Source organism: Oncorhynchus clarkii, chromosome 22 (genome assembly GCF_045791955.1).
Source record: "Oncorhynchus clarkii lewisi isolate Uvic-CL-2024 chromosome 22, UVic_Ocla_1.0, whole genome shotgun sequence".
In the NCBI taxonomy this organism is placed as follows: Eukaryota; Metazoa; Chordata; class Actinopteri; order Salmoniformes; family Salmonidae; genus Oncorhynchus; species Oncorhynchus clarkii.
Window position 1 is genome coordinate 7,850,164 of NC_092168.1, and position 20,456 is coordinate 7,870,619.

Genomic DNA, 20,456 nt, shown 5'->3' on the forward strand with positions numbered 1-20,456 from the left:
CATTCAACTATTGACACATAGGCAATTCCACGGAAACGGAATTGCGCTGACACTTAAAATGAATGCCAAACAAAAACCATTGATTTTAAAGTTTAACAAACCATATAACTCTATGCACAAGGACTACTTTTAACAATTTTTCACTGAACATGTGAAAAAACACAGAATCTCAACTCACAAGGCAATGTTTCTTAAACTAACAGAAAGCAGAAACATTCCTCCAGAACTAAATATAAGAGTTGATATTAGATGGCAGGGGTATTTACTTCAACATTATTGTGTTTTGATTTATTTCTAATACCTTTAAGACCTTTTCTGCTAGATGTTTTCTAAAAAAAACTTTTCCATCTGTTTGACCAGAAATCAAAGCCTTTGCTTATTCCTAATTATTAGGATGGAAACTGGTTGAAAAATGCATATATGGCTTAATTTCGCAAAAATATAAACTCTTGGCTTTCATTTGGCACCCAATTTGACATGCTCATATGAACTTCACATGTTAGTGCTCACGAGCCCTTTTACTAAGAAGTGAACTCCATGCATTCACACTATGATCTGACACTCATTAGCTGTTATGGGATTTTTATGAATAATGACTAAATGATGAATACATTTAACGTAGAACTATAACTAGTAGTTTTAGTCAAGAGTTAGAACAAGGACTTTCTGTTCCTTGTTAGAAACTAATGGAGCTATCGTTGGACCGGCTGGAATACTGTGTTCCTTACAGGACATTCTGTCCCCACCCAGGGAGTGGAGAGACCTTGGGCTTGTAGTAGATTGTTTAACAGTTGGCAGACAATGTGAGAAGGCTTGTGAACTATATTGCCATTGTATGTACATGGTATTATGACCAGCGCTCTCGAGAATAAACGCTATTGGCTAATTTTGGTGGCTGGTCTCTGTTCATTTTATGCAAACAAGAACCTTACAAATTCTTAGAAACGGACAGAGTGTTTTAATTGAATTGGTTAATGAACACATAAGAACTAAATTCATCTAACATTAGCCTAATTTGGTCCAAGGTTGGGGAGTTATGTATCTCTGATTGTATCTATGTACAGTGGGGAGAACAAGTATTTGATACACTGCCGATTTTGCAGGTTTTCCTACTTACAAATCTGTATAAAAGACACCTGTCCACACACTCAATCAAACAGACTCCAACCTCTCCACAATGGCCAAGACCAGAGAGCTGTGTAAGGACATCAGGGATAAAATTGTATACCTGCTCAAGGCTGGGATGGGCTACAGGACAATAGGCAAGCAGCTTGGTGTGAAGGCAACAACTGTTGGCACAATTATTAGAAAATGGAAGAAGTGGGCCTCCCGGGTGGCGCAGTGGTTAAGGGCGCTGTACCGCAGCGCCAGCTGTGCCATCAAATCAATCAAATCAAATTTGTATTTGTCACATACACATGGTTAGCAGATGTTAATGCGAGTGTAGCGAAATGCTTGTGCTTCTAGTTCCGACAATGCAGTAATAACCAACAAGTAATCTAACTAACAATTCCAAAACTACTGTCTTGTACACAGTGTGAGGGGATAAAGAATATGTACATAAGGATATATGAATGAGTGATGGTACAGAGCAGCATAGGCAGATACAGTAGATTGTATCGAGTACAGTATATACATATGAGATGAGTATGTAAACAAAGTGGCATAGTTAAAGTGGCTAGTGATACATGTATTACATAAGGATACAGTCGATGATATAGAGTACAGTATATACGTATGCCTATGAGATGAATAATGTAGGGTAAGTAACATTATATAAGGTAGCATTGTTTAAAGTGGCTAGTGATATATTTACATCATTTCCCATCAATTCCCATTATTAAAGTGGCTGGAGTTGAGTCAGTGTCAGTGTGTTGGCAGCAGCCACTCAATGTTAGTGGTGGCTGTTTAACAGTCTGATAGCCTTGAGATAGAAGCTGTTTTTCAGTCTCTCGGTCCCAGCTTTGATGCACCTGTACTGACCTCGCCTTCTGGATGATAGCGGGGTGAACAGGCAGTGGCTTGGGTGGTTGATGTCCTTGATGATCTCAGAGTCCCTGGGTTCGCGCCCAGGCTCTGTCGTAACCGACCGCGACCGGGAGGTCCGTGGGGCGACGCAAAATTGGCCTAGCTTGGTCGGTAGGGTTGTCTCATCGCGCACCAGCGACTCCTGTGGCGGGCTGGGCGCAGTGTACGCTAACCAAGGTGGCCAGGTGCACGGTGTTTCCTCCGGCGCATTGGTGCGGCTGGCTTCCGGGTTGGATGTGCGCTGTGTTAAGAAGCAGTGCGGCTTGGTTGGGTTGTGTATCGGAGGACGCGTGACTTTCAACCTTCGTTTCTCCCGAGCCCGTACGGGAGTTGTAGCGATGAGACAAGATAGTAGCTACTACAACAATTGGATACCACGAAATTGGGGAGAAAAAGGGGTCAAATTAAAAAATAAATAAACAAAAGAAGATGACGGTGCATCACCCTCGGCCTGGGGCTCCATGCAAGATCAATGATCATGACGAAGGTGAGGAATCAGCCCAGAACTCCACGGCAGGACCTGGTCAATGACCTGAAGAGAGCTGGGACCACAGTCTCAAAGAAAACCATTAGTAACACACTATGCCGTCATGGATTAAAATCCTGCAGCGCAAGCAAGGTCCCCCAGCTCAAGCCAGCGCATGTCCAGGCCCGTCTGAAGTTTGCCAATGACCATCTGGATGATCCAGAGGAGGAATGGGAGTCTGATGAGACAAAAATACAGCTTTTTGGTCAAAACTCCACTCGCCGTGTTAGGAGGAAGAAGAAGGATGAGTACAACCCCAAGAACACCATCCCAACTGTGAAGCATGGAGGTGGAAACATCATTTTTGGGGATGCTTTTCTGCACCGTATTGAGGGGAGGACGGATGTATCGCGAGATCTTGGCCAACAACCTCCTTCCCTCAGTAAGAGCATTGAAGATGGGTCGTGGCTGGGTCTTCCAGCATGGCAACGACCCGAAACACACAGCCAGGGCAACTAAGGAGTGGCTCCGTAAGAAGCATCTCAAGGTCCTGGAGTGGCCTAGCCAGTCTCCAGACCTGAACCCAATAGAAAATCTTTGGAGGGAGCTGAAAGTCCGTATTGCCCAGCGACAACCCCGAAACTTGAAGGATCTGGAGAAGGTCTGTATGGAGGAGTGGTCAATAACTACAAGAACTACAAACCTGGTCAAGAACTACAGGAAACGTATAATCTCTGTAATTGCAAACAAATGTTTCTGTACCAAATATTAAGTTCTGCTTTTCTGATGAATCAAATACTTATGTCATGCAATAAAATGCAAATAAATGACTTAAAAATCATATAATGTGATTTTCTGGATTTTTGTTTTAGATTCTGTCTCTCACAGTTGAAGTGTACCTATGATAAAAATTACAGACCTCTACATGCTTTGTAAGTAGGAAAACCTGAAAAATCGGCAATGTATCAAATACTTGTTCTCCCCACTGTATCTCTGATTGATGGATGTTGCACTATATATTCTCTGTGTGAATCAGCTCTAGAGACCTATGGCCAATAGGTCATTACACTCATTTTACTATCCATGGTGTGATTCTATGGTGTGATTCTGCTATTAATGAATGTTATCATGGTGGCTCTGGGGGAATTAGCTGTACAGACTAACGACCTTAGGTCAGTCAGTACAATCATTTTACGACGTTCTGCTGTTGACATCCAGGTGATCCACACCTATCACTGGAACATAAGTTCTTTCAACAATCCAACTGTTGACTTACATAGAAATAATCTTGATATAATTTACGTTTACTGCATTCATCTTTTCCATCTCATTGAACATTCCTTCCTTATTATTCAAGAGGCATATTTAAACATGTAATTCAGATATTTGGTGAATTTGATGCAAGCCATGTACTTCAGTATTCAAGTTTATTTAAATGTATTTATAAAAATACAGCACATACTGCACACCTGAATCTTTCTAAGAGAACAAATTGTCAGACAGGTGTGGAGTAATGCGCATATTAATCAATGCATGGTTAAACGCATTAACTTATATTGACTCATTGATTGGATGAATGTACCTTTGCCTCACAAAAGCTCCTTAGTTAGAGACATAATGCTGATTGAACTCTTATCAGTCTAATGGAAGGGGAGATAGTGGGAAAGGCGTAGACTGAGAATAAGATAGGAATTTCCTCTGGTAGGAGGGATTCTTTATTGTTGGTAGTGACCAAATGGCTAGGATATCAGAGGAGTCCTTGACAGGAAGACAAAACAGGTATGCTATAGTTTGCTCTTCATTCTATAGTAAGATAGGGAGGAAAGCATATATGAGAAATGATTATTCTGCGTAGCTGAAGTGGATCTTCATGGTAGATATGTTGGATATTTCCATATCTATGTTCTACATATTATTTTGTTTGCATTTTCTTGTGTATTATGGTAATAATGCTCTTTATTCTGATAAGAAATGAGTCATGCATGTGTTGAACTTGTTAGTAACTCTCTAAACTGATATTTTCTGTGTGTGTTTGTTTTTCCATCCATGTACTGTAATTTACATGTTTATATATATATTTTTTAAACATTTTAGAATTCGTCAGGGTAGCTCCTTTTAAACAATGTTTTTTCTTACAGAGATCCCATTCATTCTATGGTTTTTCCATTCAATAATATGACTTTCAATGATCAAATGTTTTGTCCATATTATGTAACAGAGGACTTATTATATGGCTCTAATGGTGTTGTCAAGGATACGACTACTTGTCATCAAGTCCTTCATAGTCCAAAAGTCCCGATTCCCAGTATTGTACCGTCTATAGTCATGACAAATAGACAACACAACATTGAATTCCAGAGATGTTAAGATTTTTTTGTTAGAAAATGTTATCCCACAAAATGTGTTACCATAGAAGTTACATTTGGATGGCAGTACAGACAGTTCACTCCAGACTGTGAATGTATTTTTGCGGATGTTCGTGAAGAAGACTGTGAGCTAAAATGACCCTTCTCTCCCATTAGACCCAGCGAGGACGTGCCTGTCAGAGTTAAAGCTACAAAAATGAAGGATCCTATTTACTTGAAAAAGGTCACTTCTCTACAGGAGGACACAGACAGAGAATATTGCCGTACAAAACCAGACAGAGAAGAAGAAGGTAAGTGACCCATGTCTTCCTGTTATACCACAAATACCATAATGTTAACATGATTAACATGATTATGCCCCAGTAAGAATTGACATCATATTGTAGATCTCTTCTTCAAGTTTCAATTGAACTTTGACCTTTCTTTTTGAACAGAGGATGAAAAAGGGTAAGTGTCTGTTTTTGATTGGAATTGAAATAACAGTAGCTTCTTTTTTCTTCTTATTTACTTTCCAAATAACAACATTTGATTCCTACTCAAGTAAACTAGATTCCATTCCTTGCATTATTGCCCTCATTCACAGTTGAATGAATCTCACAAATTAAATTTGACCACATCTTGTTTATTTTCTTCAACACTATACTTTTCACAAAACTCTTCCAATTGTAACTGGGTTCTTCTTAGCATAATATCTATCATACACTTCTATCGTCATGAAAGTATCAGATCAACTTTGATCATTACCATGCAACAGCTTTTCTCATTTGATTATTTTGATTGCAGAGATGGAAAGAAAAAAGAAAAGCTCTTGGATGTTGGATTCTTTCAACTGGTATTTATTTTTTATCCTTAAGATATTATGAATTATTATGAATTGTGATTAATAATGACTGTTTTTGCTATTATTGCACAATATTATATTTCCTTTTATTGGAAAAAAAAGGATGTAACCTATCTATTTGATCCAGTTTCGATTTGCAACATGGAAAGACACACTGATGATGGTAGTGGGGGGCTTATGTGCACTAGTCCACGGGGCAGCCTCCCCTCTCATGCTCTTGGTGTATGGCATGATGACGAACACCTTTGTGGCATACGAGCTAGAGGTCCAAGAACTGGCAGACCCCAACAAAACCTGCGTTAACAACACCATCACCTGGATCAATGGCTCCATATTTGAAATAGCAGAGAACACAACGGTCTTCTGTGGGTGAGTTGACACTTTTCTATTGTGGACTATATTTGACTCATGCGTCAAGGTTTTCTATGTCGATCTATTCACATTACTGTCCATGCTATAGCTAAGCATCCATTTTTTTTACAGGGTGGATATTGAAGCACAGATGACCATGTTTGCATATTACTATGTTGGTATTGGATTAGGAGTCTTGATTGTTAGTTATTTCCAAGTAAGTGGGTTAAACTTCCTGCTCAAAGTGCTTTCTCTCCATTGAGTCTTGCATCCTTCTTAACCTTCTTAATCTATAACCGGTATTTCTAAACATGCATTCAATTCTGCTCTGTGTAGATTGCCCTCTGGGTGTCTGCTGCTGCCAGACAGATCCAGAGAATCAGGAAGACTTACTTTAGGAAGGTGATGCGAATGGAGATTGGCTGGTTTGACTGCAATTCAGTTGGAGAATTAAACACCAGGATATCAGAGTAAGACCGAAACCCATGGATTATTTTCTACAGAGATGTGTGAATGATTGAGGGCATGTTTGAAAGAGGTTTCTATAAATAACCCTTACATTTTGGGTTTGACACATTCTAACCGGACCACAACAATTGTGTGATTGAACTTGTTCTCTCACCTCAGCGACATCAACAAGATCAACAATGCGATAGCTGACCAGGTGTCTATCTTCATTGAGAGGATCTCCACTTTCATCTTCGGCTTCATGGTGGGGTTCATCGGAGGATGGAAGTTGACCCTGGTGGTCATCGCAGTAAGCCCACTAATAGGACTCGCTGCTGGACTAATGGCCATGGTGAGATGGGTTGAAGTCAATGTACTAAATCACTTTATTTGATAGTGATCACTCATTCTGTTGTAACAGCCTCTGAGTCTGTTAGTGAGGTCTCACACCACCTTAGTAGTCTCACACCACCTCTGTATTCTCTGTGATGTTGTGATGTGTGAAAGGTACTATAGATAAACCATCATCTCCACTCATTCACTCCTCAGGCTGTTGCCAGACTGACAGGTCGGGAGCTCCAGGCTTATGCCAAGGCAGGGTCAGTAGCTGATGAGGTACTGTCATCCATCAGAACAGTGGCAGCCTTTGGAGGGGAGGACAAGGAGGTTGAAAGGTAACTTGAAATACTGTGCAGATGTAGGATCTTAATTTGATCACCCTGTTGTAGAAAATATGCTGCGCAGCAGGAAATGCAAACTTGTAGTGTATTGAAGGTTTCAAAAAGTAATTTCCACTTTAAAACAACCCTTACAAACCCCCTGTCCATTAATTATAATGCACACAATAATTCACATTTCCTGTTGCCGCAGGATCATTTTCTTGCTGTGAGACACTGGTCAAATTTACATTCCCTTCCCTGCTGACTTCAATGTCTTGGCACTTGAAAATGTGTTATAAATATGCATTTCACATTTGAACAGGTATGACAAAAACCTTATTGAGGCTCAGAACTGGGGTGTGAAAAAGGGGACGATCATTGGAGTGTTTCAAGGATACCTGTGGTGTATCATCTTCCTCTGCTATGCTTTGGCATTCTGGTATGGCTCAAAACTGGTCATCGAAACCAAAGAGCTATCCCCTGGTACACTCATCCAGGTATGGCAACTCACATGATCAAACAATAAATATGTATCCAATGCGTAATAATAGGAGTGGTGAAAATGTACGGATGTCTATGTATTTTTGCCTCCAGGTATTCTTTGGAGTTCTCATGGCAGCTATGAACCTGGGTCAGGCCTCACCATGCCTGGAAGCCTTCGCCTCAGGTCGAGCTGCAGCCAAGACCATCTTCGATACCATTGACCGAGTAAGGCCAGAATTTTTGAAAATATATGAACTAAGAACAATTACATTTCAGTTATAAAGTATTTTAAAAATCTGTTCCCTTTCAGGAGCCAGAAATCGATTGTTTCTCGGAGAAGGGCCACAAACTAGACAAGGTCACGGGTGACATTGAATTCCACAACGTCACATTTAACTACCCCTCTAGGCCAGATGTGAAGGTAAACACTCTTCGCTCACTTTCTTTAACTTCAAATCATCCCCAAAAGATATCTCAATATACAACCACCATCTGTTTACTTAGATTTTAGATTCTTTGAGCATGCTGATCAGAGCAGGAGAAACCACAGCTTTTGTTGGGCCAAGCGGATCAGGGAAGAGCACCACAGTTCAACTCTTTCAGAGATTCTACAACCCCAAGGAAGGAATGGTAAGAAGGCTCAGAAGATACACCTATGTTTACTATCACATTATTACAGCAATATGGTTGGGACACAAGACACATGACTAAAGCCCAGGACAAGATGCTATTGTGTTTGATGCACATAATGCTTCTCATTTATAGTTGACTTTGGATGGCCATGACATCCGCAGCCTGAACATCCAGTGGCTTCGCTCTTTGATTGGTATAGTAGAGCAGGAGCCGGTGCTGTTCGCCACGACTATCGCTGACAACATCCGCTACGGGCGACCCGGGGTCACCATGGACGACATCATCCAGGCCACCAAGGAGGCTAACGCCTATAACTTCATCATGGACCTCCCGCAGGTACCACAGGCAACACCTTTAGCAAATAAACATGGTGTATCACTCTGATACTGTCTCATACAAGAACCACATTGAAACTCAAAAATGAGAAAATGTTTGTCTGTGGTTATTCAGAGGTTTGACACGCTTGTGGGTGAGGGTGGTGGTCAGATGAGTGGAGGACAGAAGCAGAGGATCGCTATTGCCCGAGCTCTGATCCGCAACCCCAGGATCCTGCTGCTGGACATGGCTACCTCGGCTCTGGACAACGAGAGTGAGGCCATTGTACAAGAGGCGCTTGACAAGGTGGGTGACTCCTAGACGAAATGGATCAATCATGATATCACCACAAAGTCAGTGCTTTGAATATTTGTTCCAATTTTAAATCATGGTCTACCCATGTTGTAATGTTTACTTCAACTACAAAACGGATCATGTCTTGTGATTGAAGGCTCGGATGGGCAGGACAACCATTACCATCGCCCACCGCCTCTCCACTATCCGCAATGCTGATGTCATTATTGGCTTTGAGCACGGAAGGGCAGTGGAAAGCGGTACACACAATGATCTTCTAGAAAAGAAGGGGGTCTACTTTACTCTCGTTACCCTTCAGAACCAAGGAAATTACATGCCCAGTGACAAAACAAACACAGGTAGGTCTGACATAAAGAGCCATTCATAATGATTCATTGTTCACGTTTGATAGAGTCTGTCTGTATGGATAAAAATATCATGTTCATTTTCAATTTTAGGTCCGGACAATGAAACCATTGAGGAAGAAATCCTTCAGAGTTTCAGTCGAGGAAGCTATGAATCTGGGTTGAGGTAAAACTAAAGGACATGTCAGAACAGGCTTGTGACACTGCTTATGATTAACAATGATTCTAGCTAATTTGTAAAGCCTTTGTAATTCACTCTTTCTCCTAAAGGCAATCTCTTCGCCTGCGATCTCACACCCAGCTGTCAAACGAACTCATCCCTGATGCCATAACTGGCAGTATCAGAATTAAATCAGACAAATTCCTTGCCATAATGGAAAACGAGATGGAACCTCAAAGGTCAAAGGTATTGAGGTCATTCTATAAGCAGCCTTGTATTATCAGTTTTGTATTAATGTACTTTATTCAATTTCCCCTGCTTCTAATTTCTGGGAGAAATGAGTGTCCCTCATACAGTATATTCCCACAGCATTCCAAGGAGGAAGCAGAGGAACGTGTGGAGCCAGCACCAGTGGCTCGAATCCTGAAGTACAACAAGTCAGAGTGGCCCTACATGCTATTGGGATCTATAGGAGCTGCCATCAACGGCTCCGTCAATCCAATCTATGCTATCTTATTCAGCCAGATCCTTGGGGTGAGAGGCTATGGATTATGTACATATCAAGCCTATGTTTATAATGCAGTTTCATATTAACTGGGCTGGTAGTGATTACTTATAGGTGTTGCTGTTCCATTACATGTATTTCATTCCATCCATATCGCTGTTTTGATTTGCAGACATTCTCTATACGTGACCTGGATGAACAGAGAGCGCAGATCAATGGAATATGTATCCTGTTCTGCGCTGTGGCGGTTACAAGTTTCTTCTCTCAATTCTTACAGGTAGCTATATTGTACTGCACATCAAGCTGTTACATTCCATAGTAAGATGCTAACATTCAGACCACAGGAGGTTGGTGGAACCTTAATTGGGGAGAACGGGCTTGTGGTAATGACCCGGAGCGGTATGAGTGGAATGGTGTCAAATACATGGTTTCCTGGTGTTTGATGCCATTCCATTTGCTCCGTTCCGGCCATTCTTATGAGCCATTCTCCCCTCAGCAGCCTCCTGTGATTCAGACGATTGGCCCTAGTAATGTGTGTGAACACTGTTGTTCTGTTTAAGGGCTATGCATTTGGGAAGTCTGGGGAGCTCCTGACCCGCAGGCTAAGGAAGGTGGGCTTCCAGGCCATGTTGAAACAGGAGGTAGGCTGGTTTGATGACCCCAGGAACAGCCCCGGAGCTCTCACCACCAGGCTGGCCACCGACGCCTCCATGGTCCAGGGGGTGAGTGTCAGGGACACATACCGTGGAACCCATTAGAACCATTTCTAACAAATTATGAGATGATCCAAAGGGGTAGTTTTGAAATATTTCCTTGTGCCACACTGTATATATTTCTGTTTATGAAATGAGCTTGGAGAATTAATAGTATTTTCACTGCAGGCAACTGGATCGCAGATTGGGATGATTGTGAACTCCTTGACCAACATCGGAGCGTCTTTCATCATTGCGTTCTCCTTTAGCTGGAAGTTAAGCTTGGTAGTGGTTTGCTTTTTACCACTTATTGGCTTGTCTGGGGTCTTCCAAGCCAAAATGCTGACAGGTTTTGCAAACGAGGATAAGAAGGCAATGGAAGCAGCAGGACAGGTGAGTTAAACACTCCATTATCGGTAACACCACAAACCGATGCTGGCACTAAAACCGCACTCAATGAGCTGTATACAGCCATAAGCAAAAAGGAAAACGCTCATCAAGAGGCGGCGCTCCTAGTGGCCGGGGATTTTAATGCAGGGAAACTAAAATCCATTTTACCTCATTTCCACCAGTATGTTAAATGTGCAATCAGAGGGGGAAAAAAACTCTACAGACCACCTTTACTCCACACACAGAGACGCGTACAAAGCTCTCCCTCGCCCTCCATTTGGCAAATCCGACCATAATTATATTTCTGTTTTACAAGCAAAAACTAAAGCAGGAAGCACCAGTGACTCGGTCAATAAAAAAGTGGTCAGATGAAGCAAATGCTAAGCTACAGGACTAGAATATGTTCTGGGATTTTTCCGATGGCATTGAGGAGGAGTACACCACATCAGTCACTGGCTTCATCAATAAGTGCATCAATGACGCCGTCCCCACAGTGATTGTATGTATCATGACACAAGGCGAGACCCAGATGCAGACACAGGAGGCAGATGGTTGGAGTCTTACAATATTTAATAATCCAATAGGGTAAGGCAAGAGAATGTCAGGGTAAAAAAAAGGGTAAAAACCAGTTCAGAGTTCAAAGGTACCAAAGGGCTGGCAGAATCAAGGTCAGAGGGCAGGCAGGATGATCAGGCAGACAGGAAAGTAGTCCAGAGTCAGGCAGGGGTCAAAACCAGGAAGACTATCAAAAAGAGAATAGCAAAAGGAGTATGGTGAAAAACACTCTGGTTGACTTGACAAAAATACAAGACAAACTGGCACAGAGAGACAGGAAACACAGGGATAAATACACTGGGGAAAATAAGCGACACCTGGAGGGGGTGGAGACAACCACAAGGACAGGTGAAACAGATCAGGGCGTGACAGTATGTACATACCCAAACCAGAAGCCATGGATTACAGGCAACATACGCACTGAGATAAAGGGTAGAGCTGCCGCTTTCAAAGAGTGGGACTGAAAAAAAAAATATATATTTAATCTTTATTTAACCAGGCAAGTCAGTTAAGAATAAATTATTGTTTACAATGACAGTCTACAACAGCCAAACTGGGACGACACTGGGCCAATTGTGTGCTGCCCTATGGGACTCCCAATCATGGCCAGTTGTGATACAGCCTGGATTTGAACCAGGGTGTCTGTAGTGCCGCCTCAAGCACTGAGATAAAGTGCCTTAGACCACTGAGCCACTCAGACAGCCTATAGGGAGGAGGTCAGAGAGCTGGCCGTGTGGTGCCAGGACAACCTCTCCCTCAACGTGATCAAGAGAAAGGAGATGATTGTGGACTACAGGAAAAGGAGGATTGAGCATGCCCCCATTCTCATCGATGGGGCAGTAGTGGAGCAGGTTGAGCGCATCAAGTTCCTTGGTGTCCACATCACCAACAAATGATCATGGTCCAAACACACCAAGACAGTCGTGAAGAATGCATGACAAAGCCTATTCCCCCTCAGGAAACTGAAAAAATTTAGCATGGGTCCTCAGATCCTCAAAAGGTTCTACAGCTGCACCATCAAGAGCATTCTGACTGGTTGCATCACTGCATGGTATGGCAACTGCTCGGCCTCCGACCGCAAGGGTAGTGCGAGTATGGCCCAGTACATCACTGGGGCCAAGCTTCCTGCCATCCAGGACCTCTATACCAGGTGGTGTCACAGGAAGGCACTAAAAATTGGCAGACTTCAGTCGCCCAAGTCATGGACTGTTCTCTCTGCTACCGCACGGCAAGCAGCACCATCAGTACCGCGCTAAGTCTAGGTCCAAAAGGATTCTTAACAGCTTCTACCCCCCAAGCCATAAGATTCCTGAGCAGCTAATCAAATGGCCACCCAGAATATATGCTGCTGCTGCTACTCTCTGTTTATTATCTCTGCATAGTCACTTTAACTCTATCTACATGTACATATTGCCTGAATTACCTCGACTAACCGGTGCCCCCGGACATTGACTCTGTACTGGTACCCCTTGTATATAGCCTCGATATTGTTATTTTACTGCTGCTCTTTAACTATTTGTTACTTTTGAAAACAAATTTAATTGTCTGTATTTTACTTAACACTTATTTTTCTTAAAACTGCATTGTTGGTTAAGGGCTTGTAAGTAAGCATTTCACTGCTGTATTCGGCACATTTGGTTTGATTTAAAGATAATTCAATAATGGTCCCTAAATGGGTTGTTAGAACATTTCTGTCAAATGAACGGACCTCGTCCGAGGCCGCTGGTCCAGAGAGTGCTATTCACTGTATAGTGATTTAGAGACTTGACAATCTGCCTTCTCTTACACAGGTGTCCAGCGAGGCTCTAGCCAACATCAGGACCATCGCAGGGCTGTGCAAGGAGAGCACATTTGTGGAGACCTATGAGCAGCAGCTGGAGGCTCCGTATAAGTCTGCCAAGAAGAAGGCAAACATCTACGGCATCTGTTTTGCCTTTGCCCAGTGTGTTATCTTTATGGCGTACGCCGCCTCCTTTAGATATGGAGGCTATCTGGTCAGCTCTGAAAGATTACACTACCTGGTGGTCTTCAGGTACATTTGTTTGTTTTTCTGAATGTTGTGCATGTAGTGTTTCCAGTGACATACAGAAAACCTGTGAATGACAATATTGCATGTAGGTCATCATCATGTTTACTGTACATTTTCAAAACCATACCCATTTAAGCTGTAAACTGTCCTAAAAGCTTACTGTGTTGTCAAGCAAATGCCAATGTGTTGTGCATATCCCCAGAGTGATCTCTGCCATTGTGATCAGTGGGACGGCGCTGGGAAAAGCTTCCTCATTCACCCCAGATTATGCCAAAGCCAAGATTGCAGCTGCCCAGTTCTTTAAACTGTTGGACCGAGTCCCCAAAATCAGCATGAGTCAGATAGACGGGGAGAAATGGGTGAGAAAAACATGATTGTTTATTCAATCAGACATTTTCAGTACAAGTGGAAAATGATCATTATTCACATTGGCATCAAACATGTTGGTGTGTAATAATGCCCTCTTTCCAGGATGATTTCAAAGGGGAGTTAGAATTCATCAACTGCAAGTTCACATACCCAACCCGGCCTGACATCCAGGTGCTAAATGGACTACTGGTGTCTGTGAAACCGGGCCAGACCCTGGCCTTTGTGGGCTGTAGCGGCTGCGGGAAGAGCACTAGTGTGCAGCTGTTGGAGAGGTTCTATGATCCAGATGAGGGCAGAGTGGTGAGTCCCCAGAGCAGACCCAACTTCATTTCCATGACCTCAGTGGAGGCTGCTGATGGGAGGATGGCTCATAACAATGGCTTGAGCGGAGCAAATGAAATGGCGTAAAAAAAAAAATTGTACAAATGGAAACCATGTGTTTGATATATTTGATACCATTCCACTAATTCCGCTCCAGCCGTTACCACAAGCCCGTCCACCCCAATTAAGGTTCCACCAACCTCCTGTGCTTTACCTTATCTGCCATGTACACTGAGTTTACCAAACATTAGGAACACCTTGATACACACAGGAAACTGTTGAGTGTGGAAAACCCAGTAGCGTTGCAGTTCTTCACACGAACCTGTGCGCCTGGCACCTACTACCAAACCCCGTTCAAAGGCACTTACAGTTTTTGTCTTGTACATTCACCCTCTGAATGGCACACATGCACAATCCATGTCTCAATTGCCTCAAGGCTTAAAAATCCTTCTTTAACCTGTCTCCTCCCCTTCATCTACACTGATTGAAGTGGATTTAACAAGTGACATAGCTTTCACCTGGATTCACCTGGTCAGCCTATGTCATGGAAAGAGCAGGTGTTCTTAATGTTTTGTACACTCAGTGTAGATGGAATCACAGGTACAATTTATCAAGTATTCCCACACTGCCTGCCATAGTCTATTACTATTCTTTGTAATTAAAATAAACACTTCCTTGTTCCCATTTCAGTTGATCGATGGCCGTCCATCACACACTGTCAACGTGCCCTTCCTGAGGGCTCAGATTGGCATCGTCTCCCAAGAGCCCGTGCTGTTTGACTGCAGTATTGCTGAAAACATACAGTATGGTGATAACACCAGGAGCATGAGCATGGAGGAGATTGTTGATGCTGCAAAGAAAGCTTATCTCCATGACTTTGTGATGACTCTGCCAGATGTGAGTAAAGGAACTGTAATTGTACTATCTTTGTAATACTTCTATGTCATACCATCCCACTTCCCTTTATACTGTGAAGAATGTCAAAAAATGAAACCTGTTATTGTGGCGGAACATGATATTTTCTTCTGGTACTGTTCTCTTCATATTGTAAGTAGTGTACTAGACATTCCTGTGTTATCTTTGACTCTGGCAGAAATATGAGACTCCGGTTGGCGCCCAGGGCTCCCAGCTCTCCAGAGGGCAAAAACAACGCATCGCCATCGCTCGGGCAATAGTCAGGAACCCTAAGATCCTGCTTCTGGATGAGGCCACCTCTGCGTTGGACACAGAGAGTGAAAAGGTACCCATAGACCAGACCAATGTACACTGAACAAAAATATAAACGCAACATGCCACAACTGCAAAGGTTTTATTGAGTTACAGTTCATAAACAGAAATCAGTCAATTTAAATACATTCATTAGGCCCTAATGTATGGATTTCACATTACTATGAATACAGATATGCATCTGTTGGTCACATATACCTAAAAAAAAGGTGGATGAGAACCAGTCCGTATCTGGTGTGACAACCATTTGCCTCATGCAGCGTGACACATCTCCTTTCGCATAGAGTTGATCAGGCTGTTGATTGTGGAATGTTTTCCCACTCGTCTTCAATGGCTGTGCGAAGTTGTTGGATATGGGTAGGAACTGGAGCACGCTGTCATACACATCAATCCAGACTATCTCAAACATGCTAAATGGGTGACATGTCTGGTGAGTCGGAATTGTGTACAGATCCTTATGCTGAAACATAAGGTAATGGCGGCAGATGGATGGCACGACAATGGGTCTCAGGATCTCGTCATGGTATTGTCATGGGATCTCGTGCATTGAAATTTCCATCGATAAAATGCAATTGTGTTTGTTGTCCATAGCTTATGCCTGCCCATACCATAACCCCACCGCCACCTTGGGGCACTATGTTCACAACGTTGACATCAGCAAACCGCCCGCCCACAACGCTATAAACGCTGTCTGCCATCTGCCCGGTACAGTTGAAACCGAGATTAACCTGTGAAGAGCACACTTCTCCAGCGTTCTAGTGGCCTTCGAAGGTGAGCATTTGCCCACTGAAGTCGGTTACGATGCCAAATGCAGTCAGGTCAAGACCCCGGTGAGGACGACGAGCGAGCAGACGAGCTTCTGGGTTTCTGACAGTTTGTGCAGAAATTCTTTGGTTGTGCAAACCCACAGTTTCATCAGCTGCCCGGGTGGCTGGTCTCAGACAATTCCGCAGGTGAAGAAGCCGGATTTGGAGGTCATGGGCTGGCGTGGTTACAGGTGGTCTGCAGTTGTGAGGCCGGTTGGACGTACTGCCAAATTCTCTAAAACAACATTGGAGGAGGCCAATGGTAGAGAAATTAACACTAAATTATCTGGCAACAGCTCTGGTGGACCTTCCTGCAATCAGTATGGCAATTGCACGCTCCCTCAACTTGAGATGTCTGTGGCATTGTGTTGTGTGACAAAATTGCACATTTTAGAGTGGCCATTTATTGTCCCCAGCATAAGCTGCACCTGTGTAATGATCATGCTGTTTAATCAGCTTCTTGATATGCCACACATGTAAGCTGGATAATCTTGGCAAAGGAGAAATGCTCACTAAAAGGGATGTCAACTAATTTTTGCACAAAATTTGAGAGAAATACACTTTCTGTGCATATGGAAGATTTCTGGGATCTTTTATTTCAGCTCATGAGACACTTTACATGTTGCAATTTTACTTTTGTTCAGTATATATATATATATCACCTCTTGATTATCCTTTCTATCAGATTAATCACTCTATCCACAGCAACAATTTTCTTAGCATGCCATGTACTGTATTACATCAGAGAGAATATAGGATGTCCTTATGATGAAAACAAACACACTCAACTGAACTTATTTTTAACATTGTGTTTTCCAACTACAGACAGTGCAGGCGGCTTTGGATGAGGCCAGACGTGGACGCACCTGCATTGTCATTGCCCACAGACTGTCTACCATCCAGACGGCAGATATCATAGCCGTCATGTCCCAAGGTGCTGTCATAGAAAGGGGGACACATGAGGAGCTCATGGCTAAGAGGGCTGCCTACTACAAACTAGTCACAACAGGGGCTCCAATCAGCTAAACCTGAGTAGAAGCACATTTTCTATAGAGGGGATGCTTTATGAGGAAATGGAGTTTGTCACTAACCAAAGTGCATAAATGTGACATTTTTGAAAGAGTAACTATGGAAAAAAACATAAAAGTCCATGGGGGGGAAAGGCTATATTTGCTTGATATACTATTTATTTACTTAATGTCTGTTGAGTTTTTTTTATATGATATTATACACTGAGTGTACAAACATTAGGAACACCTGCCCTTTCCATGTCATAGACTGACCAGATGAATCCAGGTGAAAGCTATAATCCTTTATCACCTGTTAAATCCACTTCAATTAGTGTAGATGAAGGGGAGGAGTCAGGTTAAAGAAGGATTTTTAAGCCTTTAGACAATTGAGACATGGATTGTGCATGTGTGCCGTTAAGAGGGTGGAAGGGCATAATGTTTTTTACACTCATTGTATATGGCCATAGAGATCAATTAGGTTTTATTTTTGCCAAACAGATGGAACCTTTAAAGTAATTCATTGAAGTAATTTGTAGTCCAATGTATGTTTTTGCTCAAGAAGGTTACAATTATTGGTATGAATCATATGATCTGTCGCAGATTTACGTATTTATTTGCATTCATTTGTTTACAGAAAAATATATTTTATTTTATTAACCTTTAGTGTTTGATGCTTGATCTTTTGTCAAATAAAAAAAATCCATGTCAGAACGGATTGTTAATTTAATTTTAATTCATACAGATACATTAGTTTAAAAATGCAGTTCTTTGAAAGGAAAGCTACGTACACTGGGTAACGTAACTTGTGTCGTCCTTGAGAAAGTGATAGTCTAATGCTGACAGGGTGTGCTGCAACCATAAACGACGGATAACGTCCGGCAATGTTTTTTTCTGTTGCCCTTTGTTGCATCTCATTTATTTCTGTCCTTTTCCTTGATGAAAAAAAAAGACATTGAACCATCTACTTGATGGATATCTAACATAATACATGGAGGATGAATTGTATGTATAAGGTACAATTCTCTGGAGTCTGAATTCCTACTGAAATATTTCTTATGTGACCTCTGGATGAAGCTGTGGTTTATCATTAATCTGCCGTCTTGAAATGCCGAACACAATTGTGTACTAAGTGCTGACGCGCCCTTCACAAACCACCAGGTCATTGTACATACTGTTTGGTATAAGTAGGCCTAAAGTAGAACCAGGATCTTTCACAAACAATGTACTCCACAAACTCCAATTGCCAAGAGATTAGTCAATCAAATGTATTTATAAAGCACTTTTCACATTAGCAGATGTCACAAAGTGCTTATACAGAAACCCAGCCTAAAACCCCAAACAGCAAGCAATCCAGATGTAGAAGCACGGTGGCTAGGAAAAACTCCCTAGAAAGGCAAGAACCTGGGAAGAAACCTAGAGAGGAACCAGGCTCTGAGGGATGGCTTCAGAGCCTCTTCTGGTTGTTCCGGGGGGGGGGGGGGGTGATTATGGCCATTTAAGGCCAGATTGTTTTTCAAGATGATCAAACGTTCATAGATGACTAGCAGGGTCAAATAATAATCACAGTGGTGATAAAGGGTGCAACAGGTCAGCAACAGGTCAGTGTGTACATTTTTCACAGGCTATTACTTGTATTAGTTAAATATCAGCCTTATACTGTAGAGTCTTCCTCAGGCAGCATTGAAGGCATGTTACACAAAGTTGTTTACAGGACGATTGTGTGTACATTTTTCACAGGCTATTACTTGTATTAGTTAAATATCAGCCATTCTATCCACCTTTGAGGATAGTGTTCTCCCACAAATGCACAAGTCAAACTACCGGGATCCATTTACTGATTTATTACATAATTTTCCCATTCAGTGAATCTCTGGTGGGTTAATTGAACATTGCAACAACAATGGGTTTCGAATAGTAAAGTAAAACATTACTAGATGTATTATTATTATTGTTTATTATTAAAAGTAATTTTGGATTCTAACCATAACTCTAAGATAAGTGGTTCTCAAACCTATCCTCAAGAACACCCAGACATTTCACAATTATTTTGTAGCTCTGAACTGCCACACCTGATTAACTAATCTAGAAGTTGACCAGTTGAATCAGGTATGCTGTCTGAAATAGTTCAAACACTTTTTGGCTCGGGTGCCCAAAATTAAAAATGTTGCTCTTATTTTTACCAACTGAAAAAATATCAACCAGACGCTCCAGTAAGAGCACTGGGATACCTAATGAAAATGGAAAATAGTTAACAGGCCCTTTTTACAGTCAACCTCCAGGGACTATGATAAACCAGTCACATTCTGTTAAGGTCCCCAAAGCACACACATCCCTGGGTCGCTCCTCTTTTCAGTTTGCTGCAGCTAGCGACTGGAATGAGCTGCAAAAAACACTCAAACTGGACAGTTTTATCTCCATCTCTTCATTCATAGATTCAATCACGGACACTCTTACTGACAGTTGTGGCTGCTTTGTGTGATGTATTGTTGTCTCCACCTTCTTGCCTTTGTGCTGTTGTCTGTGACAAATAATGTTTGCACCATGTATTGTGCTGCTACCATGTTGAGCTGCTGCTATGTTGTTGTCTTAGGTGTCTCTTTATGTAGTGTTGTGGTGTCTCTCTTGTCGTGATGTGTGTTTTGTCCTATATTTTTTATTTTTAATCCCCCGTCCCCAAAGGAGGCCTTTTGCGTTTTGGTAGGCCGTCATTATGAATAAGAATTTGTTCTTAACGGACTTGCCTAGTTAAATAAAGGTTAAATAAAAAAATAAACCATGATTTCTTAACATGTATGTTGATGCAGATACGACCTTAACCAACCAAGCCACTGCCTTTTTGCCCTGCTACTGTCTAGGAGGAAGCAGCATAGGTGCATCAAAGCTGGGACCGAGAGAGTGAAAAAGAGCTTCTATCTCCAGGTCATCAGACTGTTAAGTAGTCACCACTAGCCAGCTTCTGCCAAGTACCCTGCCCTGAACTTTAGTCACTGTTACTATCCTGCTACTAAACCCTGCACCTTAAAGACTGCTGCCCTATGTACATAGTCATTGAACACTTGAATAATGTTTACATACTGTTTTACACACTACATACTGTATTCTAGTAAATGCTCATCCTATATAACTACTGCTTTTCTATCCATA

At 42.1% G+C, this 20,456-nt stretch overlaps 1 protein-coding gene across 1 annotated transcript; it reads left to right on the forward strand.

Annotated features, from left to right (window-relative positions):
• The first annotated feature begins 2,506 nt into the window (after nucleotides 1-2,506).
• On the forward strand, nucleotides 2,507-17,506 carry LOC139380053 (ATP-binding cassette, sub-family B (MDR/TAP), member 11a). Its single transcript, XM_071122520.1, has 26 exons — nucleotides 2,507-2,830; nucleotides 5,615-5,692; nucleotides 5,829-6,070; nucleotides 6,185-6,269; nucleotides 6,389-6,522; nucleotides 6,680-6,851; nucleotides 7,049-7,173; nucleotides 7,481-7,655; nucleotides 7,753-7,866; nucleotides 7,952-8,062; nucleotides 8,146-8,271; nucleotides 8,407-8,610; nucleotides 8,725-8,895; nucleotides 9,041-9,242; nucleotides 9,342-9,414; nucleotides 9,519-9,654; nucleotides 9,778-9,942; nucleotides 10,086-10,190; nucleotides 10,474-10,635; nucleotides 10,795-10,998; nucleotides 13,341-13,582; nucleotides 13,782-13,938; nucleotides 14,051-14,248; nucleotides 14,960-15,166; nucleotides 15,363-15,509; nucleotides 17,128-17,506. The coding sequence occupies exons 1-26, from the start codon at nucleotides 2,507-2,509 to the stop codon at nucleotides 17,326-17,328; spliced, it is 4,260 nt and encodes a 1,419-aa protein (XP_070978621.1). The 3' UTR covers nucleotides 17,329-17,506.
• The last annotated feature ends 2,950 nt before the right edge of the window (nucleotides 17,507-20,456 follow it).